This window comes from Bufo gargarizans, chromosome 5, assembly GCF_014858855.1.
Source record: "Bufo gargarizans isolate SCDJY-AF-19 chromosome 5, ASM1485885v1, whole genome shotgun sequence".
NCBI classification, from domain to species: Eukaryota; Metazoa; Chordata; class Amphibia; order Anura; family Bufonidae; genus Bufo; species Bufo gargarizans.
In genome coordinates, this window is record NC_058084.1 from 223,490,386 (window position 1) to 223,516,316 (window position 25,931).

Here is a 25,931-nt window from a genome sequence, read left to right on the forward strand (position 1 = left end):
AGCTGGGAACCTGAAGAGAAGATAGAAGCGGTTTGTTGTCGATCTGCCTTCTCCTCTGCTGCGTGCATACAGCTCAATGAGTGCTATGCAGTGAATAGAAGAAGGATCTATGTAGCTTCTTCTACAGGACCTAGTAAGCATGTGATTGCCAACTGTCATGGAGGCATGGGAAAGCTGTGCAGAATCTTAGGAGACCCTGATCTACTCTGTCTGTGTGCAATGCTCCCATAGGGTTGTTTCCCCCTGTAACTGGGGCTTCTTTGGATGCTCCAGTTATAGGGGAAAAGTGACCTCTTGGTAAATATAAAGTAGAATGTGTCAAAACTATTTTAAAAAGTAATTTAAAAATAAAATATAAAATAAAAAGTTTAAAAAAAATGACAAATGCTCACATCAACCAAACCATCGCCAGTCACCCCATGCACATGAAAGTATACATATTATATATAAAAAATGCAGGCAGAAAATAGTGTTTGTATATCAAAAAAATAAAAAGCTAGATTTAAAAAAATACTTTAAAAAAGTTTGCTATTTTCCCCAAATTAAAGCTAAAGAATGGGAAAAAATATAAAAAATCATATTAACCCCTTAAGGACTCGGCACTATTTCACCTTACGGACTTGGCCATTTTTTGCAAATCTGACCAGTGTCACTTTAAGTGCTGATAACTTTAAAACGCTTTGACGTATCCAGGCCATTCTGAGATTGTTTTTTCGTCACATATTGTACTTCATGACACTGGTAAAATGAAGTAAAACAAAAAATCATTTTTATTTATAAAAAAATACCAAATTTACCAAAAATTTGTAAAAAATTGCAAATTTCCAAGTTTAAATTTCTCTACTTCTATAATACATAGTAATACCTCCAAAAATAGTTATTACTTTACATTCCCCATATGTCTACTTCATGTTTGGATCATTTTGGGAATGATATTTTATTTTTCGGGGATGTTGCAAGGCTTAGAAGTTTAGAAGCAAATCTTGAAATTTTTCAGAAATTTTCAAAAACCCAATTTTTAGGGGCCAGTTCAGGTCGGAAGTCACTTTGCGAGGGTTACATAATAGAAACCACACAAAAATTACCCCATTCTATAAACTATATCCCTCAAGGTATTCAAAACTGATTTTACAAACGTCGTTAACCCTTTAGGTGTGCCTCAAGAATTAATGGAAAATAGAGATACAATTTCAAAATGTCACATTTTTGGCAGATTTTCCATTTTAATATTTTTTTTTTACAGTTACAAAGCAAGGGTTAACAGCCAAACCAAAATCAATATTTATGGCCCTGATTCTGTAGTTTACAGAAACACCCCATATGTGGTCATAAACTACTGTACGGGCACACGGCATGACGCAGTAGGAAAGGAATGCCATACAATTTTTGGAAGGCAGATTTTGCTGGACTGTTTTTTTTACACCATGTCCCATTTGAAGCCCCCCTGATGCACCCCTAGAGTAGAAACTCCATAAAAGTGACCCCATCTAAGAAACTACACCCCTCAAGGTATTCAAAACTGATTTTACAAACGTCATTACCCCTTTAGGTGTTCCACAAGAATTAATGGAAAATAGAGATAAAATTTTAAAATTTCACGTTTTGGGCAGATTTTCCATTTTAATAATATTTTTTTCCAGTTACAAAGCAAGGGTTAACAGCCAAACCAAACTCAATATTTACGGCCCTGATTCTGTAGTTTACAGAAACACCCCATATGTGGTCGTAAACCGCTGTACGGGCACACGGCATGGCGCAAAAGGAAAAGAATGCCATACGGTTTTTGGAAGGCAGATTTTGCTGGACTGTTTTTTTTTTTACACCATGTCCCACTTGAAGCCCCCCTGATGCACCCCTAGAGTAGAAACTCCAAAAAAGTGGCCCCATTTTAGAAACTACGGGATAGGGTGGCAGTATTGTTGGTACTAGTTTAGGGTAAATATGATTTTTGGTTGCTCTATATTACACTTTTTGTGAGGCAAGATAACAAGAAATAGCTGTTTTGGCACAGTTTTTATTTTTTTTTATCTACAGCATTCATCTGACAGGTTAGATCATGTGATATTTTTATAGACCAGGTTGTCATGGATGCGGTGATACCTAATATGTATACTTTTTTTTGTTTATGTAAGTTTTACACAATGATGTTTTAGTGTTTCCATAGTCTGAGAGCCATAATTTTTTCAGTTTTTGGGCGATTACCTTGGGAAGGGTATGATTTTTGCGGGATGAGATGACGGTTTTATTGGCACTATTTTGGGGTTTGTGTGACTTTTTGACAAAAAATTGTTTATTTAGCACAGTTTTATATTTTAATTTTTTTACGGTGTTCATCTGAGGGGTTAGGTATTTTTATATAGCCGGTCGATATTCTGCGAGCCAGATTCTGAGAGCCATAGATTTTTCTGTTTTTGGGCGATTATCTTAGGTAGGGTCTCATTTTTTGCAGGATTTGATAGGCACTATTTTGGGGTGCATATGACTTTTTGATCGCATGCTATCACACTTTTTGTGATGTAAGGTGACAAAAAATGGTTTATTTAGCACAGTTTTTATTTTTTATTATTTACGGTGTTCATCTGAGTGATTAGGTCATGTGATATTTTTATAGAGCCTGTCGATACAAATGCGGCGATACCAAATATGTATGCATTTTTTTTATTTATGTAAGTTTTACACAATAACAGCTTTTTTAAAACAAATAAATTATGTTTTAGTGTCTCCATATTCTGAGCCATAGTTTTTTTTATTTTTTGGGCGATTGTCTCAGGTATGTGCTCATTTTTTGTGGGATGAGGTGACGGTTAGATTGGTACTATTTTGGTGGGCAAACGCCTTTTTGATCGCTTGTTTTTGTACTTTTTGTGATGTAAGGTGACCAAAAAATTGTTTATTTAGCACAGTTTTTTTTTTTTTTTTTTTTTTACGGCGTTCATCTGAGGGGTTAGGTCATGTGATATGTTTATAGAGCCGATCGATACGGACACGGCGATACCTAATATGTATACTTTTTATTTTCCCAAATTTTTACCTTTTTTTTTAACTTTATTTGGGGAAAATGAAGTTTTTTTTATTTTACTTGAAACTTTAAATTTTTGGGGAAAAAACTTTATTTTTTCAACTTTTGTTTCACTTTATTTTTTGTCCCACTTTAGGACTTGAACTTTTGGGGGTCTAATCCTTTACAATGCATTCCAATACTTCTGTATTGGAATGCATAGGCTGTATGAGAAATACTGTGTGTATTACTCATACAGCTTCCGGCCTGTGAGATCCAGGAGGCTGGATCTTACAGGCTCTTCACCGGAAGGCATGCCATCGGGTCCCCCCCACAGCCCCATGGGGACCCGATGGCACCGCCGTCCACCGCCGCCGCAATATTGAAAAGCCGCAGACCGCAGGTCTGAATTGTCACGGGACTTCCCTGCGCGCATTTAGCCATGGTGCCGGTACGTCATGGGTCCTTAAGGACTCGGGAACCATGCCGTACCGGTACGTCATTGGTTCCTAAGGGTTTAATAAAAATCTGCGTCACATAAAAAACATTGCGAACATTTTTTTGGTAGTCAAATAAAAATTTTAGGGTCGATAAACCACCAAGTGTGCTAAATAACTGAAAAGTGATAATTAACGCCTTTTCATGGTCATGAAATGGCTAGCTTCTTTCAAGATTTATGAGGCACAAAATATGGCATCTTTCAGACTAAGTTACATAGAACTGGGTAGACCAAAAAGGACGTCTATAAAATAGAGTGTAGAGGAGAAAAATATTTTACATAATGTAAGGTAGGCATAGAAAGGTGTCTTAATTTTGCTAGAAACTGAATATATTAATATAAAACAGTGCTAAAGGCACCTAAATGAGGAATCAGCAAAACAATAAGGGTCCTGTCTAGAGAGAAATCATATAAACATATGGGATTAAAGGTTATAAATATTAGAATTGCATTGACCCAACACATCACTGCTAAAAGTTAAGGGGGTCATTAATAAAGGGTCTTATTAAAGCCCTTGTACTATCAATGGATCTCTGAAGTTATGTAGAGGTGCTGGTCTCTACATAACTTCGGTGCATCCAGCGCTGTTTCTAAATGCAAGACAGCTTCCTAGCTGTCTTACATTTAGACCATATTCAGCGCCTAAAACAGAAAATGACGAATGATATGGGCCTGCCGCCCATCCCCTTCCCCGTCCACGCACACACTTTTAGACCTGTGGAGGAAAAGTTGTGGATTGCACCCCAAAGGTTAGGCACCTGAAATACGCCGAATATAGCAACCAATTAGATTCCCCCTTTCATTTTCCAAAAGGGGCTGTCAAAAATGAAATGTGCAAACTGGTCGCTATGTTGTTGTTGTCTTTATACACTATGAGCATCATTTATTAACCTGAAATGCGCCTATATTATGCATATTTCAGGTGCAGATTGTGACACAATGGTTAGTTGTGCCATAATATGTTAATTTACCCCACTCACGCCATATCTAAAACAGTGGGAGTGGCGTGGTCGGGGAAGGGGACAGGCCAGTCTCATTCATCATTTCCTACACCTGTTTTTGGCATAGAAAATGGTCTAAATGTAAATCAGCAAGGAAGCTGGCTTACATTTAGAAGTGGTGCTAGAAGTGCCAAAGTTATGTTCAGGCAGACACCTATATATAACACTGGTGTCTAAAACACCGCCCTTAATAAATAACCCCCTATGTATTCCAAATGGTTGTGTATGGACAAGGAACAATGAACACTGGCAATGTTAGCCTAGTTTTCAAGGTGAAGGGCTGCTCCTGCATTAGATAGTCTAAGCAGAACAGAACTGAAGTCAACACCAACATGGGTCAACTCCTGCCAGGAAACAGTAACTACCCCTGAGGCAAAGAGAACATGCATTGATAGAAGAACCTATGTAGAAACATATACAAAAGCTGTCTACAACCACAAAGACTGTGCTGGATTCAGACAGTAAGCCACTGCATATAACTATGCTTTTGGAAAGTGTATATTACTTCAGCATCCACCACACTATGAGATATACTGGCCATCCAAAATCAAGATCTTCACACTGCAATCAAAAACTGCAGAAAAGGAACTGAATGTGGTTATTTGCGAAGACTGCAAAGTGAACTATAAGTAGAACTCAGTGAAGATTACTACCATCATAGACATTACACAACTATTGGGAAGAGCCTACTTTGTAATATACCTCAGAACTGTGCATATTGCTGCTATATGTATAACAACTCCCATCATCTATACAGTAAAGATAGACTTTATTTATTGTAACCAAATAAGCCTGGTCATTGATTTCACCACCTATTCACTGGCCTACACCTATTCTCCTGCCGTGCACCCTGCCAATCGCCAACCATCATGGGAACCCCAACCACCATCAGGCAGGAGACCCTGAGTCCTGGCCAATGTGTGCCCTGAGTGCAGAAAACATGCATCCTCCACTCACTGCACAGCTACAGGGAGTACTGGAATGATTAGAACCACCAAGAAACAGCACTACTTCTATCAGTGTCAAAACTACCACTCCCCCTCCCAGTTCTCCCCCTGCAGGCTCGCCATAGTATACTGATCAAAATTTACTAAGATTGAAAAATAAAATAAAAGCAAAAAATAAAATTTGGTTAAAACCATTATCCACGGCTGTACAAAGAAGAATCTTCCAAAGAAAGAGAACAATTTTGCTAGTGCCACCCTCTGGAAGTGGCCTTCTATAAGTCAATGCTTTTAACTAGCCTTTGAACATGACAAGGGCAAATAGCCTTGCCATATACACTATTCACAAAAAGTTAGGGATATTTGGCTTGTGGGTGAAATTTCAGGATGAACCTAAAATGCACTCTAACCTTTACAGGTGAACTTAATGTGACCTTCTCTAAACTTTTGAATGCACATGTCCTGTTCAATGTTTTAGAATGTTTTGCACAACTTTATGTTCTGTAACAAGGAGCTTAACAGCAACATTCACAACAGGTGTTTGATCCATGAATTGCCCACAACATTTCCTGGTTCAATTAGAATTGTCATTTAAACAGTCCTACTGATCATGCTGTTCACATTTTAACATTATGAGACCAAGATGACAACTAACAATTGATCAACAGTACCTTGTCATTGCGAGGCTTCATGCAGGATGTTCTCAGAAGAAAGTGGCCACTGAGCTTAGCGTGTCACAGAGTCATCAGCAGGTTGCAATAGAAATATAGAGAGACTGGCAGTCACAGAAAAGCATAGAAGTGGACGTCCTTTGGCCACATCCCACACTGATGACCACTTCATTGTGAACAATGCCCAGGCGACATCATCTTGCATGGGTCAGGAAGCATCTCGATTATTGCTGAGCAGAAATGATGGCCATGAACGATGTTGGAGACAAGGAGAGCTCTATGCATCAGCCACTGTTGTCACCAATCGAGCTTTTGGTGGTGGTGGTGGTGTTGGTGGTGTTACAGTGTAGGCAGGTGTGTCTAGTCAATACAGAACTGCCCTATACTTTGTAATTGGTACAGTGACAAGCCCATACTGCTTGAATAACATCATTAATCCAGTCATTATGCCTCTGCATGATCAACACAGGCCTTATTTTATCTTCATGGATGACAATGAGCCAGCTTATTAAGGTTGCATCATTAGGGAACGGCTTATGGAGACTGTGGTAGCTCAAATGGAGTGGCCTGGAGTCCCGTGTAGAGGCCAGTAACTTTGTACTCCAGAACCTAAATGACCTGAGGGCCGCCCCTCAGCAGGCAATAAATCAACATGTGAACAGCATGAGACATCGTTGTTAAGCTGTAATTGAAGCTGCTCAACACCGCATGACAAGTTATTGAGACAATGATATAATATCACTTTAGCATGAACTTTTAATGTTATCCATAAATTTCACCTGAAAGCCAAATATCCCTAACTTTTTGTGAGTAGTGTATATCAGCACACTTTCCATGCAAGACCCTAAGATGACTGGCTTGTGTCTGTAATGGGTGTCTGTTAAACATATGGCGGACACATCATTGTCTACACTGACAATGGCGTCTGTGCTTCACAGCTTAGTACAGAGTCTGATATCCTGCCTCCTCACTGGCTGTAAGGCTGCCTGCAAAGCATTGTACATCCTTGTCCTGTTTCCCTCATTAGTATACTGAATTTTAAATATAAAATGTGTCCATTTTACTTGATTCATGCAAAGTAAATTGCCAAAACAACTGATTCATTTGGAAGAATTTTTGTGATCTTCTTGACAAATGTGACTAGTTTGGAATCAATTCGATCATAATTCTTACAAATCGATTTGCTCATCTCTAGATGAAGTTTTATGTTTTTTTTTTTTTTTTTTTCTCTGTTGGTTGTATCTTTTTTTAACCTACAGCAAGCATCACTAATTATTTTACTTTGTGGTGGATATATTCTTTATGAGAGCTAGGTAAAAAATCAAATGCTTCAGTTGCCTTTTCTCTATCAGTTGTTCTTGCTAACCAGATGAGCACTAGTATTCTTCAATATTTGAAGTTTCAAGGTAGGTGTTGTAAATTACAAAGTTTATAAGTATGCCCACCTATTTCTATAGTAACTGTTTTAAGTACAGAGTAAAGTCATCTTTGCTTTTTTTACCTGCTTAGTTTTTTTTTTTTTGTTTTTTTACTACTCCTATCCTTTCTTTAAACTTTTATCCATGTTATTATAAAGTTAAAGCTATATTGTATTAAAGGGGTAAGCTGGGTGATAAAATATTTAGAAAAGCCTCACAATGGTGTAACATTTTTTAAAAGCATACCTACTAATACCCTTTCACTCCTTTTACAATGGTCCCCAGTCCTTCACCAGCAGGGTTGTCCCCTGTCCATAAATGTGTCAGCATTAACAGTCCCTAAAAAATGTTTTTTTTTTTGTTTTGTTTTTTGCTGTCCATAGTGTTGGTCAGAAAAAAAAAACATGATTTTTCTCCAAAGTTTGCATTGCACGTGTCAAAACTTAGATATGCAGTGCAAACACGGAGGAAGGAGAGGGGGAACAGGCCAGGGGCCGAGTTTCTGTGTTTGTGACACTCTGTGACTGTGTGTTTATATGAGTTACTTGTGTTGCATACAGAAACTACAGACAGGAAGCACAGCCATTCCAGACTGAGCAGTAATTCTGACTGACTCAGGTGTCATATCATCTCTGTGTTGAAAAAGTTGAGATTTTTTATTCTGATTTAGGGCTCCAGAGTTATTGGGTTTGAGGTGTTTTCTGTACTTGTAATAATAAATGGTGAGGCTACCAGAAGCTATACGTCCTTCACCTGTATACAAAGGGGCCTGAAAGCCTGGGAAAATGGCTATTGTCCTCTTTTGTCTTTATATAAAAAATTATCTTTCACTGGGCATCCCGGAAGGGTGTACTGTAAAAGCAAGGTCCCACCTTTTGCCTATTCCTTGGCTTTGATAACTGAGACTAAGTCTGAGCTACTCTGGGCCATGGAGCTCCAGAGAGCTGAGAGGAGGGTGGTCCTCTCCTTCCCCCTGCTCCTCACTACTCCTGCTACTACATCTCACCAACTAAAAAACTCCTTCACTAAGCCTGAACTGTAGTATATATACTGTGGTGCTATCCCCATCTAGTAGTGGAATGTGTGTAGTGCACCTAACAGCCTGTTAACAGGGATCTTTATACAAACATGTAATACAACATGACACAACATACATCATAACAAGATTTTCAGTGCCCACGTACACTAGTATGAGAAAAATATGTGTTAATACATAAGAATATGTGCAAATATCAATCAAAATACATAAAATAGTGTGAGATCATAAAGCTTATTTTCCGAGATTCATACCCTATCGAAAATATAACATAATACTACTCAAGATTAGAAGATTAATAATACTGATAAAATGGGTGGTGTGATTAAGAGCTGGTGGCATTTACTGGGAGGTGTTAAAATAGGGGAGGTGATGAAATCTAACCGCATGTTACCTTTAGAAGACATATTCACCAAGCTGGGTAATATGCTCCCTTCCCCAATCCAAAAATGGGATTTTAAAAACACATGTAAAAGAATTGAGAAGGTTTTACGCTCTCCGAGCCAACATGGTTGGAAAACCTCTCTATATTACCTAACCCTCTGAAGAGGTCTATATCTATCATATATGACAATCTTTTAAAACTGTCTAGCAGAGCTAAGCCATATTTCATACGCCTATGGGAGAAAGACTTAGGGAGATGCTTTACGGATTCTGAAACTTCTTATATTTTATCTCATGCAAACGGATTTTCCACATGCACTCGCTTTCAGGAAAATTCCTATAAAACTGTCACAAGGTGGTACAGAACCCCAGCTTACCTGTCCGCCATTGGTCTCTCTCCTAGCGACCGGTGTTGGAGATGTCATGCGGAAAGTGGGTCCATGGCTCATATTTGGTGGTCTTGTCCCCTACTGATGCAATTTTGGAAGGAGGTTGAAAGTTCCATTAATAGGATCTGTGCCACCTCTATAACACTTTCTCCTGAGTTAGTACTGTTGTGGGTCCCTACCCCTGATCTACGTCCTTCTAAGCATAATCTCCCTACACACATGATTGCCACAGCGAAATTACTTATCCCTACTATATGGAAAGACACCAATCCCCCAGATATTAAGATGTGGTATGATAGAATGCACCAACTGCATAGGATGGAGGAATTGATGGGCTGGGCCCGAGGCAATAGAAACAAATATCTAGAGGTTTGGTCGCCATGGAAAAAAAGCACTAGAGGAGAAGGATACTGAGGTTTTGGACCAGTTGGGGACTGCTACATACCATTAAGGGGTAAAATACATCACATCATTGGGAACAATACGTTGATTTAGTTTTTCTCTTTATTCGCCATAAATACCATTGTAAACCTATGGTTGTATCAAACCCTTCCTGGGTTATTCATTTGCTTAACTCTAAGCGCCTTCCCCCTGTCTCACTTTCCCACCCCCTACTCTATGTTATTCCTCTTGTTTAATTGTACTCTAAGGATTTATTGTATTCATGATATGATCATTTCCACGTATTGCATTCTTTGTAATAATGATACTGAATGTCTTATGGATGTTATAACTGAATGTTATGGAATGTCATATTGTGAAATTTTTGAAATAACTGAAATAATAAAAAGAGATTTGCAAAAAAAAAAAAAAGAAGATTAATATTAATAATACAAAAAATATATACAGTACAGACCAAAAGTTTGGACACACCTTCTCATTCAAAGAGTTTTCTTTATTTTCATGACTATGAAAATTGTAGATTCAAACTGAAGGCATCAAAACTATGAATTAACACATGTGGAATTAGATACATAACAAAAAAGTGTGAAACACCTGGAAATATGTCATATTCTAGGTTCTTCAAAGTAGCCACCTTTTGCTTTGATTACTGCTTTACACAGTCTTGGCATTCTCTTGATTAGCTTCAAGAGGTAGTCACCTAAAATGGTCTTCCAACAGTCTTGAACTAGTTCCCAATGATGGTTAGCACTTGTTGGCCCTTTTGCCTTCACTCTGCGGTCCAGCTCACCCCAAACCATCTCAGTTGGGTTCAGGTCCGGTGACTGTGGAGGCCAGGTCATATGGCGCAGCACCCCATCACTCTCCTTCATGGTCAAATAGCCCTTACACAACCTGGAGGTGTGTTTGGGGTCATTGTCCTGTTGAAAAATAAATGATGGTCCAACTAAACGCAAACCGGATGGAATAGCATGCTGCTGCAAGATGCTGTGGTAGCCATGCTGGTTCAGTATGCCTTTAATTTTGAATAAATACCCAACAGTGTCACCAGCAAAGCACCCCCACACCATCACACCTCATCCTCCATGCTTCACAGTGGTAACCAGGCATGTAGAGTCCATCCGTTCACCTTTTCTGCGTCGCACAAAGACACGGTGGTTGGAACCAAAGATCTCAAATTTGGACTCATCAGACCAAAGCACAGATTTTCACTGGTCTAATGTCCATTCCTTGTGTTCTTTAGCCCAAACAAGTCTCTTCTGCTTGTTGCCTGTCCTTAGCAGTGGTTTCCTAGCAGATATTCTACCATTTCTAACAGTTGTTCAAGAGATGTGTCTGCTGCTAGAACTCTGTGTGGCATTGACCTGGTCTCTAATCTGAGCTGCTGTTAACCTGCGATTTCTGAGGCTGGTGACTCGGATGAACTTATACTCCGCAGCAGAGGTGACTCTTGGTCTTCTTTTCCTGGGGCAGTCCGCATGTGAGCCAGTTTCTTTGTAGCGCTTGATGGTTTTTGTGACTGCACTTGGGGACACTTTCAAAGTTTTCCCAATTTTTCGGACTGACTGACCTTCATTTCTTAAAGTAATGATGGCCACTCGTTTTTCTTTACTTAGCTGCTTTTTTCTTGCCATAATACAAATTCTAACAGTCTATTCAGTAGGACTATCAGCTGTGTATCAACCTGACTTCTCCACAACGCAACTGATGGTCCCAACCCCATTTATAAGGCAAGAAATCCCATTTATTAAACCTGACAGGGCACACCTGTGAAGTGAAAACCATTTCAGGTGACTACCTCTTAAAGCTCATCAAGAGAATGCCAAGAGTGTGCAAAGCAGTAATCAAAGCAAAAGGTGGCTACTTTGAAGAACCTAGAATATGACATATTTTCTGTTGTTTCACACTTTTTTGTTATGTATATAATTCCACATGTGTTAATTCATAGTTTTGATGCCTTCAGTGTGAATCTACAATTTTCATAGTCATGAAAATAAAGAAAACTCTTTGAATGAGAAGGTGTGTCCAAACTTTTGGTCTGTACTGTATATATATAAAATGATGTATAAGATTGGATTGAATATACATCAAGATGTCATGACAGCAGCCTCTAAGGGCACAAGGTCCCCAGACCCCATATATAATTATATTGTTAGTTACATAGTTACATAAGAAATGCGGTTAAAAAAAGACATAAGTCCATCAAGTTCAACAAAGGGATAGGTGGGGACATGGATCCGGAAGGAATTGAGACTCAGATTTCTACACGTTTTCATAAGCATTAATTTTGTTTACTCTTAAGAATTCATCTAAACCCGAAACTGTCCACTGTTTCTGCTGTGACCACGTCCTGAGGAAGTCTATTCCACAGCTTCACAGTTCTTACAGTAAAGAAGCTTTGACGATTCCGGAGACTGAACTTTTTCCTCTTCAATCAGAGGTAGTGCCCCCTTGTCTTTTGAGCACATTTTACATGGAACAGTTTTTCACCAGATTTTTTGTATGGCCCATTTAGTGTATAGATTTGTATAGGTTAACATGTCCCCCCTTAGACGTCTCTTCTGAAGACTAAATAAATGCAATTCTTTTAATCTTTCTTCATAGCCAAGACCCTGCATGGCCCTTATCAATTTAGTCGCTCTCCTCTGTACTTTTTCCAGCTGCAGTGGGTCCTTTCTATGTACTGGTGCCCAGAACTGAACTGCATATTCAAGATGAGGCCACCCCAACGCTTTGTAAAGTGGTAATATCACATCCCTGCCCCGCAAGGCCATGCCCGGTTTAATGCATGACAATATCCTGATGGCCTTAGAAGCAGCTGATATGCTGTATGCTGTTATTTAATCTACCATCTACAAGGACACCAAAATCTTTCTCTATAAGTGTCTCTCCCAGTGTTACATCACCTAGGACATATGAAACACAGAGAGTATTATTACCAAGATGCATAACTTTACATTTGTCCACATTGAACCTCATTTGCAAGTTGATGCCCAATGACTCAAAGTGTTCAAGTCAGCTTGAATTTTATGGACATCTTCCATAGACTGTACAGTTCAACATAGCTTAGTATCATCTGCAAAAATAGATATGGTGCTATTAATCCTGTCCTCGATATCATTAATAAATAAATAAAATAATAGAGGACCCAGCACTGAACCTTGGGGTACACCACTTATAACCCGAGACCATTCTGAATAGAAATTATTGACCACAACTCTCTGGAAACGGTCCCTCAGCCAGTTTTCAATCCAATTACAGACTATACTTTCCAAGCCTATAGACCTTACTTTACCTATTAAACGTCTATGAAGGACAGTATCAAAAGCCTTTGCAAAATCCAGAAACACTACATTCATACCCGCCCCTCTCTCCAGGCTACTACTCACCTCCTCATAAACACAAATCAGGTTAGTGATTACGGATCACGGCCCCCTGTAAGAGATCGGGTGCTGCCAGGCAGCAGGGGGCAGTCATGTACACAGTTCGTTGTATATTCTAACTAGAGGCGTCCCCATCACCATGGGAACGCCTCTGTGTTAGAATATACTGTCGGATCTGAGTTTTCACAAAGTGAAAACTCAGCTATGAAAAATCTTTTATGCAGACGTATCTTCGGATCCGTCTGTATGAAAGTAACCTACGGCCACGGGTCACGGACACGGATGCCAATCTTGTGTGCTTTCACGGACCTGACTTGAATGGGTCCGTGTCATTGACTTGAATGGGTCCGTGAACCATTGTCCGTCAAAAAAATAGGACAGGTCCTATTTTTTTGACGGACAGGATACACGGATCACGGTCTCGGCTGCAAAACGGAGCATTTTCCGCGAAAAAAAACGGATAACGGCACAACGGCCACGGATGCACACAACGGTCGTGTGCATGAGGCCTTATTATGTGACAGTAGCTGCACCCAGTGTATGCTCTTAAATGCTGCCCTCAACCCAGGGAAATTAGCCTTTTTGAAATTTAGTGTCTTTGCTTTGCCTAACAAAGTTTGCTTCATAAAGTGGTCCTGCAGCAAGTTGAGGAATTTTCTCCCCTTTGTGGTTGAGGCAGAATCATGACCCCAGTCAATTTCTGGCAAATTAAAATCTCCCATTATGACCATTTGGTTATACAGTTGTCTTCTGTGATGTTAGGGGGTCTATAGATTATGCCAAGTATTATTTTTTCAGTGTTTTTTTTTTATCCCTTTTAACTTCCACCCATAAAGTTTCCACATCCTCACCATCCTCACCCACAATTGCCTCTTTCACACTTGTGATCACTCCTCACATACAGGCACACGCCACCTCCTTTTCTATTGACCCTGTCTTTCCTAAATAATGTAAAACCCTTAATATTTACAGCCCAGTCATGTGAAGAATCCAAACATGTCTCAGCCACACCAACTATATCTATGTGTTCTTCTAGTACCATAGAAGTCAGACCAGTTCTCCATGAACCCAAACCCTTCCTTCCTGCACCAGCTTCTGAGCCACTTATTGGCACTCGTGGCACTGGTGGTATTTCTGACAACACTACCTTGGAGGTAATGGACTTGAGCTTCTCTCCTACTTCCCTAAAAATATTTTTAAGGACCTTCTATCTCCAAGTAAATAGAAGTGATATGATAATACAATTCTAATAATCCATGAACAAACTGGATCAGTATATTATGCATGCTTAACAATATTCATGCAGTAATATCCAGAGTTATCAATTAAACTGAACTAGTGAGTCCCTGAGGGCAAATAAATTGATTATAAATGGTACAGTAAAGGGGAAACAGTAGTGATAAAACGCCAATGTGATTATAACTGGCCAAAGAAAAACAGAGAATACTGGACATTGGTTATAAGTGTGTGAAACTTGTAGTTATACAAAATGCCGGAGGAAAATGTCATAAAGTAAGCACATATGGAAGTGTCATGATATCAACACATGGGCTACCATAAAAAGGTCTGACCATCTGTGATTTTAGTTTCAGATGTCCAGAAATAACTGATGATGAAGTTGGCAACATTGCTCACCAGTTATTTACCGCTACAACCAGTGATTGGATAAGCAGGCATTTCCGCTTATTAAGTGTCAAGAGGTACCAAGAAATAAAAACCGACAGGAGCGGCGGGAATTGGTCAGATGAATATTTTTATTTTTATTTTTTGTTACCCAGACAACCCATTTAACAATTCTTTAGCACTTGTGAAATCTTTGCCTGGTGACTCCTGCTTCACCTTTGCAAAAATAAGTTCAAAACCTATACTAGGTTCTACTACTGAACAGTAATGCCTTTACACAGTGTCATATAGGCTTTCCGCGCACTGGCCCACAGGGGAAGGAGGCGTGAGGGAACAAAGAGAGGACTGGAGTAGCAGCTAAGGAGATTAGGATAGTCAGAGTCCTGACAGTGACTAATCCATTCACTGCCAGAGTGACTGTTCTGGCAGTGAATGGAGGGGCACAATCCTCCTTCCCCTCAGAGCACATCCTATACTTGTGGGATCTATAGCCTGGTAGGGTATGAGGTGCCCTTGATTTTTGCATCAGCATTGGGGTGCAAGGGAGAACCAGAGGAAGATGATAATTACCACATGTACAGAACAAAACCAGGCTAGCTTGATTACAGCGACATAAAGGCTTTTACAGGCAGTTTTTTTCACCCTTTACCCTTATACAGGAATCTGGTCTCACCAGGTCGCACCCTCTTGAGATTTTCTGAGTGTATTTGGAGGCTGACCTACGAGGAACGAGATGTCAATGCGAAGCACTGCAGAATAATTTAATACTAGTAATTAAGATACAGGCTGAGGTTGGGACAGGCAGTGTTAGGCTACTTTCACACTAGCGTTCGTCGGTCCGCTCGTGAGCTCCGTTTGAAGGAGCTCACGAGCGGACCCGAACGCAGCCGTCCAGCCCTGATGCAGACTGAATGGAGCGGATCCGCTCAGACTGCATCAGTCTGGCGGCATTCAGCCTCCGCTCCGCTCGCCTCCGCACGGACAGGCGGACAGCTGAACGGTGCTTGCAGCGTTCGGGTGTCCGCCTGGCCGTGCGGAGGCGTGCGGATCCGTGCGGATCCGCCCAGACTTACAATGTAAGTCAATGGGGACGGATCCGCTTGAAGATGCCACAATATGGCTCAATCTTCAGGCGGATCCGTCCCCCATTGACTTTACATTGAAAGTCTGGACGGATCCGTACGAGGCTATTTTCACACTTAGCTGTTATATGCTAAAAATAATGCAGACGGATCCGTTCTGAACGGAGCCTCCGTCTGCATTATTATGATCGGATCCGTTCAGAACGGATCCGATCGAACGCTAGTGTGAAAGTAGCCTTACAAATGAATACAGGAGGTCTGAGGTCAGGACAGGTGGCAATGGAGCAATACAAGAAACAGGCTAAGGTCAGGACAGATGATTAGGAGTCAGAGTCATTTGTCAAGCTTGAGTTCAGTACACAGATAGTCAGACAGAGGTTTACACCTTTGCTGGTTTTGGAGACTAAGTTACCTAAAGCTCAGCACCATCCCACTGGCCATTGGCTGGAAAAGGATTTGGACCCATGCACTCTCTCTCAGCCTCTTACAGGGCCAGCGTGCACATCCTATGAAGCAGGCAAGGAGGCCTACAGACCATATGTTCCGGCCTACAGAAGACACCAGGGACCGGAACTACCAGGGCCAGAAGGAGAGGATCGGGACCAGGCAAAGGGTATGTGAGTAGCATGGCACAGTGGCAGGCACAAGGCACCTGACGTGTCTTGGTTGTTGTTGTTCGCCGTGACACGTTGGTCGTGCATGCAGTTTCCTGGGGCTACGTGTTGTTCTGCATGTTTTTGCACTGCTCCCTTTATCTTTGTTCCTTCCCGGTTTGGTGTGTGTGGGGTTAAGGTGTGGATCTAAGTGTGTTCTAGGTGTGGCCTCATGGCTCTACTTATTCTGGTAGCGAGAGGTCAGTTGTATTCCTGCCTTGATTGGTGATGGAGCTTTGCTCCTGTGCAGGAGATTCCATCAGTCCAATGTGAGTGCCACCTAGTTTGACATTAATATCTCTCCTATTTCTTCCCATTGTTTCTATGTCCTTTACCCATCCTCATCTGTTGTTTAGTTTTGTGTGGTTTATGTTCAGGGTGTGTTGTTATGTGTATTTTTGTGTTCCATGTCTGGTCTGCTTGGTGTTTGTAGTCCAGCATGGTTGCTATACCTTTGCTGTGTCTGTCTGTGCCTTCGGTGAGAGGGTTCCTGACTTCCCCGAAGGGGGGACTACAAATCAGTGAGCAGCTCTGCCTGGTGCCGCCAGGCATCTTGTCTGCATAGTGATCCAGGTAGTTATTGGTGTTGGTGTTCCACCCTGTTGCTGCAGAAGGTAAGTGCTTGTTGTTCCGATGTGTTGTTGTAACACTGGGTTCTTACCTGCTGATCCAGTTGTTGTTCACTGTCTTCCCCTACATTTGCTGCTAGGCCTATGGAGAGTCCTGTTCATCCGTGTTGTGGAGGAACAGGTTGTCTCTAGTTCCTGACCTTAATTTCAGGGATCATCAGGGTGACTGAGGGTCCGAGGTTCCTGTGTATGAGCCCTCCTACCATCTGGGTCTGCTCATACGGATAGGAGTCAGGGCTAGCATCAGGGTTGCAATAGGAGGTGACCTGCTCCCTTATCCTGGCATCCAGGCCTAGTTTCTGTTCCATTTTGATTTCGGTGTACGGTGTGGCGTTTCCCCCCACTCCACACCGTGACAGCACCAGTGCAACAAAGGCTCTATTTTACTCAATAGATGACAGGAGTCACAAAAAAGAGGGGTCTATGAGGCAGCCATATATATGTAAACCTGACAAAACTTGTACTAGTGCGCTTAAATTAGTTTGTGGTCTCAATTAACTACACTTAGAAGTAGTCAAGTGTAAACAGTACTGCAGAAGCGAAACAATGGACTCCTTTGGAAGCTTCCATCCATTTTCTAGCCTGTTCTTATGCAAGAGTAAGCTCCAGCTCACCTTTATCTTTTTTTGCACCAGACATGCACGGTTGTAGTCCGATTCCCAACTTTTTGTAATCCACAAAGTAAAAACCAGCACCATTCTTAAAAGCTGTGACGATCCTTTATTTTTGAGTACAGCAAACACATACAAGTAATCACGGCACCCCGACTAAGTCTGGTTTTTACTTTGTGGCTTATACAATATAGTCTGAAATCCTTCTGATAGAACTGTAAATTGATCATATTAACAAAATATTTGTCTGTCATTTTAAATAATTGTGGAATAAAATGTTGTACAACTTCAATAGTAAAATTGTATTTCAAGAATGTTTTGCTCTCAGGATTTCATATTTATGTCTACATTAGTTGTTTAATATTGTCAGATGTAAAATACAAAGGTGTTCTTTCAACTTGACACATTAGTATTATTATTACAAAAGATGAGCCAAATATTTAAAAACTTGTTTTGGCTGCTTCACCGAACTTTGCAAAATAAATTTGCTGTGTGTAAAATTTATTTGTATGAAGCAGGTGCAATGACAGGGAGCGGCAATTGCCCCGCTCCCGATCTTTGTACCCCTCAAATGCCCGGTTCATAGTTGATCACGGCATCTGATAGTCATAACAGTGTGAAATTAAAAAAATTACATTAAAACATACTTACCTCATCAGGCCAGCTGCCACCATCTTGGCGTTATCACGTCAGCCGGCGTGGTGAAATCATACGTCACGATACACGAGATTTCGTGCAAGATCTTCAATCAAGATGGTGCAAATGGATGAGGTAAGTATGTTTTTTAGTTTTTTTACACCATTTCAGGAATTTATCCTGAAATTCGAATCAAAGTCCACTCTGTAGACTTCGATTCGCTCAACACTAATAATTATTATTCTTATAAGTATTAGTATTATTACTATCATATATTTTTACTGGTCAACACATAATATTGATGCTACAGTTTTTGAAGCACATCTGATCAATTTCAGTTGTAGCTGCCTCAACATACTGTATTTAGCGGACGGAAAACATCCTGATACAGTTTTCATTTCCTTCAGCAAAGTCAGAAGAGTTTACATTATGAGGATCTTAGATCCTTTCATAAAATTGGGTCATACGATGTTTCTTTTTCAACAATAGCTTCTTCCAGCAAATATTGAATATCCTCTGTATTCTTGTAACTACAATAAAATGTTGCTATACTGGACTGTACTATTATTACTTTGATATCCACTTAAAGGCTTGAATCAACATAGGAGGGTTCATTTGGAAACAAAAGATAGCCACACACAGTCAGACAGAGGCAGAAATGCACTGTAAGTAATGCTAGAAATCATATATGTTCAGACTATCGTTGTTCTGCCAGAAATAAATATTACTTTCCCTATCAACCATTAGATCTATCATTATTCTGTTATTTGTGGTACTACCACTATCATCTATGCATTTTCAGGAACACACTTGACTGGATCTCTGTTTTAGATTTTGCCTTTTATTTTAAATCAGAGCTAAAACATTTGGAGAGAATGAACCATGTCAAGTAAACACTATTACTAGATGTGCAAGACTATTTAGGTATTTATGCACATGCCGATGCTAATTTCTTGAGGTTGTTTTTTTTTTTTTTATTTCTATGGTATTAGAAAGTGCATCAGTCAACAGATTTGTACCTATGAAGCTTGTTGCATGTGCGCTTGGCAGCTGAAGGAATCTGTGTTTGTCCCATGTTCATATGTGTCCACATTGCTGAGAAAAATGAAGTTTTAATATATGCAAAGGAGCCACTAGGAGCAACGGGGGTGTTACCGTTATACCTAGAGGCTCAGCTCTCTCTGCAACTGCTGTACTCTCTGCACTTTGATTGGGAGGGCCAGGTGTGATCACGTTTATGCTGCTTTGTCCTGTCAAAGTGCAGAGAGCAGACAGTTGCAGAGAGAGCTGAGCCTATAGGAGTAATGGCAAACCCTCTGTTGCTCCTAGAGGGTCATTTATATATATGAAACCATCATTTTTCTCAGCAACATGTGAACATGGGACCAACACAGATCCCTTCACCTGCCAAGCGCACATGCAACAGGTCAGCCAGTTTCTTAGGTACCAATCTGCTGACAGATGCCCTTTAATCCGTCTGCCTGATAGGGACTACTAGAACCTGGAGAGAAGACAGAATCAGTTTCTGCACTCAGTGTGCATTGAATAGAGGCAGTAGGACTGCTTCCCCTAATGGTCACTGTGGTCACATGAGTGGTCAGGGGATGCGGGCACCTGGAGGATGTTGCTGCACGTAGATCATCGTGACAATAGTCCTTATAACAGGGCAGATATCCATATAAATGTCTACTACTTACATACAGTACATTTTTGTCCACCAGATGATTTGAAAATGTCCTCATATTGGTGTTACAAATCATGTAGATATTTGACATAAGGTAATGTGGCTGTTGTTTATATCAGAGAACATGTCACCATGAAATGCAGTACATTCTGCAGGCAGCAGGTTATAGAGCAGACGGTGCAGAGATTTGTGGGAAAAGATTCAGTAATACTTGTATTTTATGCAGTTAGAAGGAATCCATCACCAGCAAACTCCAGCATATACACATAGTTGTGGTTCACCTGATTGAAACGCTGTTTTTCTTTTGTTGATTTGAGGCTCCGTTCCTAAGTTATGATACTTTTTTCTTAATATATAAATCAGGCCTTTGGTGCAATGAAGGCTTCACCAGTGCTCTTATGGTGCCCAAGCTCCACTGATTTCTGTGTTCAGGCCCTCCCTTGATTGATTGAGTGGGAAAGCAAGCAGCGCTGGAGGGGCTGGCCACAGAAAGGAGTGGAGCATAGGTGTAACAAGAGCAAATGATGCCATTGTTGCACCAAAGGCAAATGGAGCTTCTGCCAGACATCTTAACAACCTCCCATCTTGGGGAAAACACAGTAAGCCCAAATATCTGGTTAGGCAGATCCAGTAGCATCTGCACTAGGGACTACAGTGTTAAATAAGATGTCAACCAAACATATAAAAATAGTTTTAAAAAAATTCAGTTTATTTCACTTATTTAAGCGTCTTTCTGTTTTGTTGTGATGCTCTTTTGTATAAAAGTGACAATGAGAAGTGAGATGATCATTTTGTCAGGATATTCAATAAATAATTAATAAATTGCTAATTTGCTGAAGGGCTAAATGCATTACCAGAAATGGAGTGTTAGATAACAAGATGATACCACACACTTCATGTCTTTCATCTCTTCAAACAAAAGTAGAAAAACTCTACAGGTCTTCACTGCTTGCTGTACCTGTTAATGCTAGCAGTGAAGCAGTTTGCCCCAGAGAGGAGCCATGTAAATGTCTATTAGCGATTCATTCAGTGAACACTACTAAATGTACCTTTAGCATCAGATTAATATGTTCTAGGCTCTCACTGTTAGTTATAATTAGAATCAGAGCCACGGATAAAATGGAGCTCACAGGCAGTGATAATGGACTGGTCACTAGGTTAGAGGACAGGAGTATTACAGACATGAGATCAGTGTCTAAATTATTCAGCTCCATTTTATTACTGCATTTCAGTCAATTTTCCCATCAGACAAGGTTTTTTTTTTTTTTTTTCTTGATGGGAAGTCATCATTTAATTTGCAGGAGAAAAAAACAATGGGTATTATGCAGATTTATATTGCAATAAGCTACTATTTTTACAACACCACTGTTTTAGACACTTTTACAGACCATACCTAACTTTGGCAAATTTACATTCACAAACTAGTAGTAATAATAGAGCAAGAGGTATATATGCATGAAATATATAAACGCATAGGTTCTGATTAATAACCACTCACTCCCTATTGCAGCAGCCAATGAAATCAGAATGACATGCTTCTCTACAGGTCATCTGATACGCTGGAATTTAATTAGAGAAGCTCTATCATTTTAGCTTTTTTATTAATCTGAGTGAGTAAAGTGTCTGGGGAGGTCCCAGACCACTGTGATGACTTGCAGGATAATAAGTAAGCATCCATAATATCAATGATCAATCAGGACCTGGGATCTCAGCCTTTTCCTTCTTTGCACCCCTATACTTGTAAAACATTGGACACAAGCAGCACAATAAGAAGACTTCTAATACTAATCTATAATATTTCTTACATGATAGAAATGCATTGCAACTGGTGAGGTTCCTTTCCCAGGACGTTCACAGTTCTTCTAATTAAAACAAGGCTACACATCTCCAAGGAACCCATGGGTGCTGCTCCGTGATTAGGAAATCTATTGCTATCTAGCACTGTGTCCGATACAGAAGTCCCAGAAGTGGGTCCTGACAGTATGGACCTCATCTCTAGACCAGTGACGGTCCTGGATCCTCATTAATGGATGTTTCTATGGGACCAGTCTGCTTTTCTAATATACTTTACAGTAACTCTAGGCATTCGTGCAGATGCTGATCCCCTCCAGCATTGTCATTCTTCCCAGGTCACGACATATCACAACATCCGCTTCTTGGATGCTATTAGTAACAAACATTCCCGGTTTCTTTCTGCTGCCATTGTGTCACCCACATCCTCTGTCTGTTCCCAGCCCTGGCTATTCTCTAGGCTTCACAAATCACAATATCACTTCACACAAGTTGTGGTAGTGGACACCCCAACGCCATAGGATCAATACTCACCACAAACCACAGACACAAAAAGTTGCAGAAGAGACAGGACATGTTTATCCATCCCGATCCTAAGTAATGTGAGCTTTAACACCAGCCTGTGGGAAGTCCAACTCACACCAGGAGAATGAACTTCATCTTCTCTGGTCCCGGAACCAGGCAGGAGGATGCAGCTAGATAGCTCAGATATGTATAGATGGATGCTGGAGCTTCTCTCTTCTTCAGCAGGCTCAGGAGATAACCATCCAAGGAATATAGTAAAGCACACAGTCCCCAGCAGCTTACAAGCAAGTGACTTGAAGAAGGAACAAAGCCCAGGAAAACCTCCTTATGATGTGATTTCTGGCAGCAGCTCAGTGTGGATCTTCTTTGGACAGGAGCATGGTGTCCACAGAGTGCCTCCTTCCACTACAATGATGTATGCAGCAGCTGTACAAATGGAGCAGAAGTTGCTGTGATTTTTTTTTTCTGCTCTGACTCTTGCTACAAAGAATATTCCCAGCATGGAGCACCCTTGTCAGCTTCCTCCTGACACACCTCCTCCCCTCCTCCGGAGCAGCATCAGACAGGGTTAACAATATTACAGCTGTCACCAGAGCTTCTAACTACATGATAGCAGTACCATGCCCTGCTGTACTGTATGCATTCTGTGCATCAGTGCTGTAATACCAGGGAGTGCTCCTCTATAGCAAGTGGCAATGGAGGGATCCTCTTCTGGTTTTATTGCTGCATCTGGACATTTCCTTCATAATTTAAAAGCAACTTACATCTACCCCCCTTGTTTTAAAAATGATATTATTATTGAAGCAAATACACCTGGTAACAGACTACCCAGATCACATACAGTTACTTCAGTCTCACAGAGTGCAAGCATAACATCTGGGTCAGATCAATCGGAGGGAACCTTAGAATATGCCAGGATGTGCAAATAAACTGGTTTGGACCAAATCTGTTCACAGGTGAAAACTAGAATACTATACAGTTGGTGGATATCTTAAGCAGAGACATGTTGGCTGCAGTAGAGATATTGACAGACGTATGGGAGAGACGGTTAACACCTAGTGCAAGGTGAAAGCATTTGCCAATAGCAACCATTAAAGGGACACTGACAGGCCTTCTGATCATAATTAGCTCTTTATATGCCCCCCTAGGTCTTATAATAAGTTTCCAATTCATATAAGTATTATCCCTGTGCGCATTGTAAAACGTTAAAAATAATCTTTATAATCACCTGTCCTTTCTTCCCAAGGGGCGTTCTTTGTGCCGCATTTGTGCCCAGCCGCGTCCCAACTGCCGGACACGCCCATCTCATTAGTATTCACTTGGCGCAATGTGATCCCGGCGAGCGAGGGTGCCGGGCGCATGCGCAGGATCTCCGAATGTCGGGGACAGGAAAATACCGCCCAGCGAAGTGAATACTAATGAGATGGGCGTGTCTAAGGATCCGGCAGTTGGGACGCGGCTGGGCACAAATGCGGCACAAAGAACGCCCCTTGGGCAGAAAGGACAGGTGATTATAAAGATTATTTTTAACGTTTTACAATGCGCACAGGGATAATACTTATATGAATTGGAAACTTATTATACGACCTAGGGGGGCATATAAAGAGCTAATTATCCTCAGAAGGCCTGTCAGTGTCCCTTTAAGGTTTCTGGTTTCTTTCTTCCAAATACCCTTAAAAATGAATACTGTAAACTTGCTTGTTGCAATAGGCAAGTCCTCCGCTTTTATTATGCCCTGGTTTCAGGGTGCCCATACATGGTGCAGCCCAGCAGTTGAATTGACATGCAGATTACCATTAATTGCCCGGCTGCACTTGTACTTGCTATTGTTTCAAATGGCAAGTATATTCGTAGTGCCCTGGTAGTGTACATTTTTGGACATTTGCCTATTTCCCCTATGCAAGGTTAAAACGTCTTACTTTATTTCACCTAAAAAGGTTAACTTGCACTGTTTAATACCGTGTAACTGCATTTTATATGTATGTTGTGATATATGTCCTATTCATTATCACTGTATTTACATGGCTCTGTGGAAAGGATTAATGAATACTGAGAGACTGTTAGGGCTTCGATTGAGAAGCTGGTAATTTTCCACAGCTGCCATAGGGTTTAAAGAAGACCATATTTTGGAGGGAAAAACCCAGTTAGGGAACAGTGCTTGGAACAGGAGACTCTGCCAGACTACTGAGTGACCAGAAGAAGACGCTGAGACGGGGATATGCTGCCGCAGACCCTGGATCACCAGCCTTGGACCAGGGCACCAGCCTTCTGAAGAGAAAGAGGGACAGCTAGCTCAGGCCTTTCCTCAGCATCAAACTCTTCTTCTGCCAGGGAGGAGACTGGAGAAGCCAGCCCAATGCCTCGCCTGTATTGTTTTGTACCTGATTTCTTCCAGTAAAGAAGCACCCTGGTTTACTACAGACCCTGACTCTCTGGACTTATTTCCCATTGGGGTGCACCATGCCTTACCATCCCTTCCGGAGAGCAGCAACATGTGGTGACACCTCGACAGTGTCTGGGGGACCCAGTGTAGCATTGGGGCCACCCCAAACCCGGCCACTGAAATTTGGCGTCATAAACAGGATCCGATCCAGCATCGGAAGTTATTGCGGATCCAGCTCCAGTGGACAGCCAGTGGCAACTGCAGGAATGCCCCAGCCCGTATCTGGGGTGAACCAGCATCATATAAGCATCTATACTTTAAGTGTTCCCCTTGTGGGGCCTGCCACAAGCAAGTGACTGTCCTAGTGAGACTGTGTCCTGCATTATTAGCTAGAGATTCGCTAGTGAGGGACTGGGTTACTGCCCATTAGTGCAACTTTGCTTTGCTGCCATGTCAGTAGATAGAGACGGTGATATGCCTGCCAGTTCTGGGGTTTCTAGCCCTTCTCCAACAATACCCTTTTTTTTGTGCCCCATGGTTACCAAAATATGTAGGAGAACCTACAGGCCTCAAAGATTTTAGGGATCGGATGAGGGCCATTTACAACATGGTTTCCCTTAATGATGACCAGAAAGTCGCTATGTTGATTGGTCAATTGGAGGGAGCAGCCCTAATCGAGGTTAAGTACTGAAAAGCATACGGCTGACCAAATTTTAGACAGACTTCCCAGCTTGTTTGACAGGCGTACATTATCGGATTAAAAAATGCATTTCTTTAGCCGCAAACAAAGGATTGGTGAAAACCTGCGAGAATTTGCTCTAAGTTTCCAGGAAGCTCTGCGTGCCATCCAGCACATGGGTCCACATGAGATACTTAATCCAGACCGGACTCTGAAAGACCAGTTTGTAGAGGGTGCCAGACTAGATGCTAGAAAAACCCAGCTGAGAGTTCTTTCATTACAACATCCTGATATGCAATTCCTCGACTTTAATAAGCTTGCAGTAAAGGTACTGGGTTCTGATTCAGACCCAGGTTATATTTGTGCCTCACCAGTAGAGTCTAATGTTAAGAAATGTGATGAAAATTCAGAAGTTAAAGGGGTTATCCCATCTTAGACAATGGGGGCATATCACTAGGATATGCCCCCATTGTCTAATAGGTGCGGGTCCCACCCCTGGGACCCACACCT

At 41.1% G+C, this 25,931-nt stretch overlaps 1 protein-coding gene across 1 annotated transcript in view; it reads right to left on the minus strand.

Annotated features, from left to right (window-relative positions):
- Positions 1-22,834, minus strand: part of RAMP3 (receptor activity modifying protein 3) — a 472,608-nt gene extending 449,774 nt beyond the window's left edge. Inside the window, exon 1 of the mRNA XM_044294044.1 lies at positions 22,369-22,834. Coding sequence (XP_044149979.1) covers positions 22,369-22,420 — 52 coding nt within the window. The 5' untranslated portion in view covers positions 22,421-22,834. The remainder of the gene's footprint in view (positions 1-22,368) is intronic.
- Between the last annotated feature and the right edge of the window lie 3,097 nt (positions 22,835-25,931).